The following is a 10372-nucleotide window of genomic DNA, read 5'->3' as shown; positions in this document are numbered from 1 at the left end:
GTAAAAAATGTTGAAAACGATGTATCATTTTCCTTCCACTTCACAATTATGTGCCACTTTGTGTTGGTCTATCACATAAAATTCCAATAAAATACATTTACGCTTTTGGTTGTAACATGACAAAATGTGGAAAATTTCAAGGCTGATGAATACTGTTTCAAGGCACTGTACACTGATTTGAGTTATTTTCACCAAAGAAATGTAGAATATATTTTGGCCTAAATTTATGAAGAACAATTATTTATTTACAAAATGTTATTACAGATGAACAAAAATAAGTTTTTTTTTCAGAAAATTGTATTTATTTTTTCGTTTATTTAGCAAAAAAATTTAGTAAAAAATTAAAAACCCAGCGGTGATTAAATATCACCAAAATATAGCTCTATTTGTGTAAAAAAAAATTATACAAATTTCATATGGGTACAGTGTTGCTTGACTGCATTTGTCATTCAAAGTACAACAGTGCTGAAAGCTGTCTGGACAAGAACTATAAGATTGGGGTAGAATAGAAAAGAAGGACATGAGGATGCTAACATCCTGGGATGGCAACAAAAGCTAGGCAAAAATGCTAACTACATAGCTGTTGAGCTGCTTTTTACTAGGTTTTTGCATACTTGAGAGGATTCTTCTTTTTACAGCAGACCTACTACTTTGCAAAGTCTGCAGTTACATTTCTGACATGTCACAATGTATAGAAATAGGTGACCATCAGCGATTCCTACGGATACATTCTGTCCAGAATTCAATTCTTGTACTGATTCAGTCAGCCTGTACCATATTTAGTCATTGTTCTGCCCCGAACTACATCACTGACCTAATATCCAAGTACCGCCCAGCACGCACACTCCGCTCCTCACAAGACCTCCTTCTCTCTAGTTCCCTGGTCTCCTCCTCCCATGCCCGCCTCCAGGACTTCTCCAGGGTGTCACCCATCCTCTGGAAATCCCTGCCCCAACCCATCAGATTATCACCTACTCTCCTCTCCTTTAGGCGCACCCTGAAAACCCATCTCTTCAGGGAAGCCTACCCCACCCCCTGCTAACTTGCCGACCTCCTCCACTCTTCCTAACACTCCATCCCCCACAGCTATCTCCTCCTGTACCACTATCCCCTCCCTCCTAGATTGTAAGCTCGAAAGAGCAGGGCCCTCGATCCCCTCATGTTTTGCATTGTATTGGTATTGTTCTGTCCCCCTTTGTAATGTACAGCGCTGAGTGAACTATTGGCGCTTTATAAATACTGTATAATAATAATAATAATTGTTCGCCTTCATTGTTCATTTATTTCAGATTTTTACATTTTCCTAGAAATATCCAATTTTCATCAATTTGGAGGTGCCTTTTGTCTCCATATAGCAACATTCAACTACATTTCTACAGATCAAAAACTTTCAAAACAGATTAAACCCAGTCCACAATTATTGTTCATATGTTTACTGCCGGTTTGTTTTAATTACGAGGAATTGCACAGATCTCATACTTCAGTGGAGGGGTTGTTAAGCCAGCAGCGCCTGTGAGGTCCAGTTTTGCTCCAGGCGGAGCCTGAAAGGTGAAGTTTTGCAGCAGTGTTGTAAAGAAGAGGAACAGTTCCATTTTAGCCAGTGTTTCTCCAGCACAACTTCTCTTACCTTGAAAAAGAAATAGAGTATATTATTGTTCTAAAAATAATGACTAAGGAGGAATATTGACTTATACAGCTGTAAGACAGACATCTTTCTGTGTGTTCCTTGCATGGGCAATCTTGTTTGTGGTTGCAGAGCTTCAACACTTGTACAAATGTGCACATAGTATACGTAACTCGTAGAACAATCTTTTATGTTCATGTCCCCCACAGACAAGCAGATGTGAAAGTATGGCACATTTAAGATTAATATTAGAGATGAGCGAATCGAAGTATCCGAAGTGGAATTCGAGTCGAATATCTGAAAAATTTCGATTCGTGCCGAATCCGAAAAATAGCCTAATTCGGACGCGCGAATCGAAATTTTTCAGAAAATGGCGGCTGACATGTGCGGCGACGGAGCGGGGATGTCTGGGAAGGCGCGCAGACAAGGCGCGCTGACCCATAATGCATTCCTCAACTACATGTGATCGCATCAGCCTATCAGCAGCCAGCCAGCCAGCACTGTGTAATGGTCGAGCTATAAATAGCGGCCATTTTGGAATTCTTCATTTGCCTGCAGTTATTGAACAGAGGCAGACCGCTCTGTACTAGGGACAGGGACAGAGTTAGGGCCACAGAAACGATAATTGGGGACAGAGAAAAGTTACTTAGGGACAGAGAACCATTACTCAGGGACACAGACTTGTTAATGAGGGCCACAGAATCGTTATTTAGGGACAAAGAAACGCTAGTTAGGGCCACAGAATTCATAATCAGGGACAGACAGAATTGTTACTCAGTGCCAGAGAATTGTTACTTAGGGCCACAGAAACGTTATTAGGGCCACAGAATTGTTACTCAGGGACAGACAGAATTGTTACTGAGTGCCAGAGAATTGTTACTCAGGGACAGACAGAATTGTTACTGAGTGCCAGAGAATTGTTACTTAGGGCCACAGAAACTTTAATTAGGGCCACAGAATTTTTACTCAGGGACAGACAGAATTGTTACTGAGTGCCAGAGAATTGTTACTCAGGGACAGACAGAATTGTTACTGAGTGCCAGAGAATTGTTACTCAGGGCCACAGAAACTTTACTTAGGGCCACAGAATTTTTACTCAGGGACAGACAGAATTGTTACTGAGTGCCAGAGAATTGTTACTCAGGGACAGACAGAATTGTTACGGAGTGCCAGAGAATTGTTACTTAGGGCCACAGAAACTTTACTTAGGGCCACAGAATTGTTACTCGCACAGACACAGAATTGTTACTCGCACAGACACAGAATTGTTACTGAAGGCCACAGAACTGTTACTTAGGGCCACAGAATTGTTACTCGCACAGACACAGAATTGTTACTCGCACAGACACAGAATTGTTACTCGCACAGACACAGAACTGTTACTGAGGGCCACAGAACTGTTACTTAGGGCCACAGAATTGTTACTCGCACAGACACAGAATTGTTACTCAGGGCCACAGAACTGTTACTTAGGGACAAAGAAACGCTAGTTAGGGCCACAGAATTCATACTCAGGGACAGACAGAATTGTTACGGAGTGCCAGAGAATTGTTACTCTGGGCCACAGAAACTTTACTTAGGGCCACAGAATTTTTACTCAGGGACAGACAGAATTGTTACTGAGTGCTAGAGAATTGTTACTCAGGGACAGACAGAATTGTTACGGAGTGCCAGAGAATTGTTACTCAGGGCCACAGAAACTTTACTTAGGGCCACAGAATTTTTACTCAGGGACAGACAGAATTGTTACTGAGTGCCAGAGAATTGTTACTCAGGGACAGACAGAATTGTTACGGAGTGCCAGAGAATTGTTACTTAGGGCCACAGAAACTTTACTTAGGGCCACAGAATTGTTACTCGCACAGACACAGAACTGTTACTGAGGGCCACAGAAACTTTACTTAGGGACAAAGAAACGCTAGTTAGGGCCACGGAATTCATACTCAGGGACAGACAGAATTGTTACGGAGTGCCAGAGAATTGTTACTCAGGGCCACAGAAACTTTACTTAGGGCCACAGAATTTTTACTCAGGGACAGACAGAATTGTTACTGAGTGCCAGAGAATTGTTACTCAGGGACAGACAGAATTGTTACGGAGTGCCAGAGAATTGTTACTCAGGGACAGACAGAATTGTTACTGAGTGCCAGAGAATTGTTACTTAGGGCCACAGAAACTTTAATTAGGGCCACAGAATTTTTACTCAGGGACAGACAGAATTGTTACTGAGTGCCAGAGAATTGTTACTCAGGGACAGACAGAATTTTTACCGAGTGCCAGAGAATTGTTATTCAGGGACAGACAGAATTGTTACTGAGTGCCAGAGAATTGTTACTTAGGGCCACAGAAACTTTAATTAGGGCCACAGAATTTTTACTCAGGGACAGACAGAATTGTTACTGAGTGCCAGAGAATTGTTACTCAGGGACAGACAGAATTGTTACCGAGTGCCAGAGAATTGTTACTCATGGACAGACAGAATTGTTACTGAGTGCCAGAGAATTGTTACTTAGGGCCACAGAAACTTTAATTAGGGCCACAGAATTTTTACTCAGGGACAGACAGAATTGTTACTGAGTGCCAGAGAATTGTTACTCAGGGACAGACAGAATTGTTACTGAGTGCCAGAGAATTGTTACTCAGGGACAGACAGAATTGTTACTGAGTGCCAGAGAATTGTTACTTAGGGCCACAGAAACTTTAATTAGGGCCACAGAATTTTTACTCAGGGACAGACAGAATTGTTACTGAGTGCCAGAGAATTGTTACTCAGGGACAGACAGAATTGTTACCGAGTGCCAGAGAATTGTTACTCAGGGACAGACAGAATTGTTACTGAGTGCCAGATAATTGTTACTCAGGGCCCCAGAAACTTTACTTAGGGCCACAGAATTTTTACTCAGGGACAGACAGAATTGTTACTGAGTGCCAGAGAATTGTTACTCAGGGACAGACAGAATTGTTACTGAGTGCCAGAGAATTGTTACTTAGGGCCACAGAAACTTTACTTAGGGCCACAGAATTGTTACTCGCACAGACACAGAATTGTTACTCGCACAGACACAGAATTGTTACTGAGGGCCACAGAACTGTTACTTGGGGCCACAGAAACGTTAATCAGGGACACAGAATTGTTACTGAGGGCCACAGAACTGTTACTTAGGGCCACAGAATTGTTACTCGCACAGACACAGAATTGTTACTCAGGGACACAGAATTGTTACTCAGGGACACATAATCGTTTAATTAAAGAGTATGTCAGACAACATGCAGAGGAGTGGCAGAGGAGGCAATGTTTTAGGAGCGAGCAGACGTGGCAGCAGAGGAAGGGGTCGAGGCAGCACTATTCGCAGCCAGAGGCCAGTGCTCCCGGTGTCATCCAGCGGTCGTGTCTCCACCGACAACCCTGCCGTCGTCGATTGGTTGGCTCGGTCGTCTTCCTCTTCCCAGGTCACCTCTGACACCTACAGCCAACGGTCGGTGGGTACGTCAGACACAACCGTTAGTTGGCATGGCCCGGGACCAAGCCCACTGAAATCACGTGTCCTCTACCTGCCCCTGTCCTTTGGTGTTCCCTCACCAAGCGAAGTATCGCATGCTGTGGGCTCAGCCCCACTGTACAGTGAGGAAGAGCTAACAGAGGGCGGTCAGGAACGGGGGGAGACATCCGCCTTTTCAGCAGCCAGGCGAAGAAGTAGTGGCGAGGAGAGTGGCTCGGTAGCCGGTCTAGAGACAGGTCTGTCTCCTGACCCAGACGCAGCCGAGGGGGCTAGTAGTGAGGCGGAGACCCTACTTGATGATGAGGAGGTTGATCGCACTTGGCAGCCTCGTCGTCATCAGGCAATTTCTTCCGCATCATCAGGAGAAGAGGGTGGCAGCTTGGCAGCGAGCAAAACAGTCGGTGGGTTGCCCAGGAGACAGCAGCAGGGTCGCAGCAGTGTCAGTGGAGCCAAACGTCCACGGAGTAGAGCACCAGCTCCACTGCAGCCTACCACCACGGCCAGTAGTGGTGCCGGTGTGCACGGAGGAAGCAGCAGTCAGCCAGTGAGGAGTATCGGGGGCAAAGTTTCCTACTCGGCGGTGTGGCAATTTTTCCTCAAGCCGCCCGAGGAAGTAAACGTAGCCGTATGTCGACTATGTGGCCAGAAATGCAAGCGTGGCCAGGGGGCCCATGTTGGGACTACAGCGTTGCGTCAGCATATGCAGCGTCGCCATTTGGTGGCCTGGGAAAACCGTGATAAAGATACGGCGGTTCTGCCTGCCCCAGCCCCCGCTCCATCACCCGCTCCGTTACTTGCTCCGTCACCCGACGTCGTCAATCACCCTCTATCAGCCAGTCAAGGCTCCAACACCTCTGCTGAGGGGAGTTGTCGCTCGTTGGCATCTTCCGCTCGTTCAGATGCTCCTTCTCCTGCTACTCCTCTTCTCGGATTCCGTCAGCAGTCTTTCTTGGAATCCGTTTCCAAGAGACAACAGTTTGCGAGCACGCACCCGACGGTGCAAAAGCTGAACGTCCTCCTGTCCAAGTTGCTGGTGCTGCAGTCCCTCCCTTTCCAAGTGGTGGACTCAGCACCTTTCAGAGAAATGATGGCTTGTGCCGCGCCGCGGTGGAGAGTGCCAAGCCGTCATTTCTTCGCCAAAAAGGCAGTGCCAGCCCTGCATTCACATGTAGAAGACATGGTGGGCCAGTCTTTGAGCATGTCGGTCTCTGCCAAAGTGCACGGCAGCGCCGACGTGTGGAGCTGTAACTACGGTCAGGGACAGTACATGTCATTTACGGCCCACTGGGTGAACGTGGTGCCGTCACAGCCGCACCAGCAACTTGGACAGGTCACGCCGCTTTTGCCTCCACGTTTGCACGTCCTTGGTCCGGCAAAGATGTCCGCCTCTACCACCTCTTCTTCCGCCGTGTCCTCAGCCGCCACCCCCGTGCCAAGTCCCATTACCCGACCGGCATATCACATGTGCAGGGCGCAACGGTGTCACGCTGTTCTGCACCTGGTATGCCTTGGCGCACGTAGTCACACAGGGGAGGAACTTCTGAGTGTAATGAACAGAGAAATCGACAGATGGCTGTCTCCGCGCAAACTGAAAATCGGAACCATGTTGACCGACAACGGAAAGAACATGGTGTCTGCTCTGCGTCAAGGAAGGTTGTGCCATGCGCCATGCATGGCTCACGTGTTCAATCTGGTTGTCAAGCGGTTCTTAAAATCCACCATCCCACTGCAAGACATCCTTAAAATGTCACGTAAACTTTGCATGCATTTCAGCCATTCCTACACCGCAAAGCACACCCTCCTTGAGCTGCAGCGGCAGAACGGAATTCCACAGCATCGCCTGATCTGCGACGTTGCAACAAGGTGGAATTCAACCCTACACATGTTAGACCGCCTTTACGAACAGCGAAAGGCCATCACCGATTTCCTGATGTTACAAGCGGATAAAGGTACTCCCCTGTGTAACTTCGATGTCAGCCATTGGCAGCTCATGCGTGACACCTGCCGCTTGCTCAGGCCCTTTGAGGAGGCCACGCTATTCGTGAGTCGGCAGGACTATGGGATGAACGACGTCATTCCTCTGTTGCACGTCCTTGAACAAATGCTGTTAACAATGGCTGGTCAGGGTGCGGTAGACGTGGCGCACAGATCTCAACGCCACATGACCCCTGTGGGGGCAGGACAGGAAGAAGAGGAGGAGGTAGAGGAGGACATTTGTGCTCAGGAATTATTGAGTGAAATGGGTGGTTTTTCCACTCAGCGGACAGGAGTGGAGGAGCAGGAGCATCTGGTAGAGGAGGAGGAGGAGGAGACAGAGGACCCAGACGCACCGTGGCAGTATGCTGTGGAGATGGAGGCAGGGAGTCCCTCGCATTCCTTGGCACAAATGGCCCATAGCATGCTCGGTTGCTTGCGTAGCGACAGCCGAATAATAACCATCAGACAGAGGGATGACTTTTGGCTGTCCACCTTGTTGGACCCTCGCTACCGTTCCAAAATGGTGGCCTTTTTCACACCTGCTGAGAGGGAGGCCAAAATAACGTACTATAAAAACCACCTATGTAGTCAGTTGGTCTCTGCCTTTGTGCGCCAACGTCCATCCTCAGACACTGTGGGCCCTGTGCGCTCGCGTTCCGCTGCCATGGCAGCAGGGGAGGGGTGGGGTGGTAGGAGCAGTGGCAGCTCCACCAGCAGCAGCTGCCTCAGTCTGCAGTCGATGATGAGTAGCTTTCTTCACCAGCGCAGTGAGGAAACTACTAACCAGCCGCAGCAGCAGCAGCAGCATCAGGTGGACCTGGAGCAGGACCTCAAACAACAGGCTTGGGCCTACTTGGACAGCACCCTGCCAACCGAGGTAGACAATCCCCTTGACTACTGGGCAACGAAACTTGACCTTTGGCCCCAACTAGCTGAATTTGCCCTTGAAAGGCTGTCATGCCCAGCCAGTAGCGTGGCATCGGAGCGCGTGTTTAGTGCGGCAGGAGGTATTGTAACTCCGCGGAGGACACGACTGTCCACCCAAAGTGTGGAGAGACTCACGTTTGTGAAAATGAATCAGGCGTGGATTAGTCTGGATTTCAAACCACCAGTTCCTGACACAACTGACTAAATCCGCCATGAATCATGCCTCAAACATGTGCCACTTTGAGGTCTCCTCACACACTGCTGGTGTGTAGAATTTTTTGACATAGGGTGCTGGCAGATTATGGGCCTCCTATAGCTGCTGCCAGGCCCCTAATCTGCCATAGGCCCCTATATACCGCTTCCTCATGCTGCTGCAGGTCCAGAGTCTCTCATGGGTCCCTGTACGGCCTCCCATTGCTGCTGTCTCCATCGCCACACTCTGCCATGTGCCACTTTCAGGTCTCCTCACACACTACTGGTGTGTAGAATTTTTTGACATAGGGTGCTGGCAGATTACGGGCCTCCCATAGCTGCTGCCAGGCCCCTAATCTGCCATGGGCCCCTATATACCGCCTCCTCATGCTGCTGCCAGGTCCACAGTGTCTCATGCCATGTGCCACTTTCAGGTCTCCTCACACTGCTGGTGTGTTGAATTTTTTGACATAGGGTGCTGGCAGATTATGGGCCTCCCATAGCTGCTGCCAGGCCCCTAATCTGCCATAGGCCCCTATATACCGCATCCTCATGCTGCTGCCAGGTCCAGATTCTCTCATGGGTCCCTGTACGGCCTCCCATTGCTGCTGTCTCCATCGCCACACTCTGCCATGTGCCACTTTCAGGTCTCCTCACACACTGCTGGTGTGTAGAATTTTTTGACATAGGGTGCTGGCAGATTATGGGCCTCCCATTGCTGCTGCCAGGCCCCTAATCTGCCATAGGCCCCTATATACCGCTTCCTCATGCTGCTGCCAGGTCCAGAGTCTCTCATGCCATGTGCCACTTTCAGGTCTCCTCACACTGCTGGTGTGTAGAATTTTTTGACATAGGGTGCTGGCAGATTGCGGGCCTCCCATTGCTGCTGCCAGGCCCCTAATCTGCCATGGGCCCCTATATACCGCTTCCTCATGCTGCTGCCAGGTCCAGAGTCTCTCATGCCATGTGCCACTTTCAGGTCTCCTCACACTGCTGGTGTGTTGAATTTTTTGACATAGGGTGCTGGCAGATTATGGGCCTCCCATAGCTGCTGCCAGGCCCCTAATCTGCCATAGGCCCCTATATACCGCCTCCTCATGCTGCTGCCAGGTCCAGAGTCTGTCATGGGTCCCTGTACGGCCTCCCATTGCTGCTGTCTCCATCGCCACACTCTGCCATGTGCCACTTTCAGGTCTCCTCACACTGCTGGTGTGTAGAATTTTTTGACATAGGGTGCTGGCAGATTACGGGCCTCCCATAGCTGCTGCCAGGCCCCTAATCTGCCATAGGCCCCTATATACCGCCTCCTCATGCTGCTGCCAGGTCCAGAGTCTCTCATGGGTCCCTGTACGGCCTCCCATTGCTGCTGTCTCCATCGCCACACTCTGCCATGTGCCACTTTCAGGTCTCCTCACACACTGCTGGTGTGTAGAATTTTTTGACATAGGGTGCTGGCAGATTACGGGCCTCCCATAGCTGCTGCCAGGCCCCTAATCTGCCATGGGCCCCTATATACCGCCTCCTCATGCTGCTGCCAGGTCCAGAGTCTCTCATGGGTCCCTGTACGGCCTCCCATTGCTGCTGTCTCCATCGCCACACTCTGCCATGTGCCACTTTCAGGTCTCCTCACACACTGCTGGTGTGTAGAATTTTTTGACATAGGGTGCTGGCAGATTATGGGCCTCCCATTGCTGCTGCCAGGCCCCTAATCTGCCATAGGCCCCTATATACCGCTTCCTCATGCTGCTGCCAGGTCCAGAGTCTCTCATGCCATGTGCCACTTTCAGGTCTCCTCACACTGCTGGTGTGTTGAATTTTTTGACATAGGGTGCTGGCAGATTATGGGCCTCCTATAGCTGCTGCCAGGCCCCTAATCTGCCATAGGCCCCTATATACCGCTTCCTCATGCTGCTGCCAGGTCCAGAGTCTCTCATGCCATGTGCCACTTTCAGGTCTCCTCACACTGCTGGTGTGTTGAATTTTTTGACATAGGGTGCTGGCAGATTATGGGCCTCCCATAGCTGCTGCTAGGCCCCTAATCTGCCATGGGCCCCTATATACCGCCTCCTCATGCTGCTGCCAGGTCCACAGTGTCTCATGCCATGTGATACTTTCAGGTCTCCTCACACTGCTGGTGTGTTGAATTTTTTGA

General features: G+C 49.3%; 1 protein-coding gene across 1 annotated transcript in view; it reads right to left on the bottom strand.

Annotated features, from left to right (window-relative positions):
* Positions 1 to 295: 295 nt before the first annotated feature.
* LOC149455654 (cytochrome P450 2K1-like) overlaps positions 296 to 10372 on the bottom strand; it is a 63637-nt gene continuing 53560 nt past the window's right edge. Inside the window, exon 10 of the mRNA XM_089686048.1 lies at positions 296 to 1627. Within this exon, the coding sequence (XP_089542174.1) occupies positions 1449 to 1627 (179 nt within the window). The 3' untranslated portion in view covers positions 296 to 1448. The remainder of the gene's footprint in view (positions 1628 to 10372) is intronic.

Source organism: Staurois parvus, unplaced genomic scaffold (genome assembly GCF_062004578.1).
Source record: "Staurois parvus isolate SC_StPar_1 unplaced genomic scaffold, SC_StPar_1.0 ptg000390l, whole genome shotgun sequence".
NCBI classification, from domain to species: domain Eukaryota; kingdom Metazoa; phylum Chordata; class Amphibia; order Anura; family Ranidae; genus Staurois; species Staurois parvus.
This window is presented reverse-complemented; position numbering and strand designations above follow the sequence as displayed.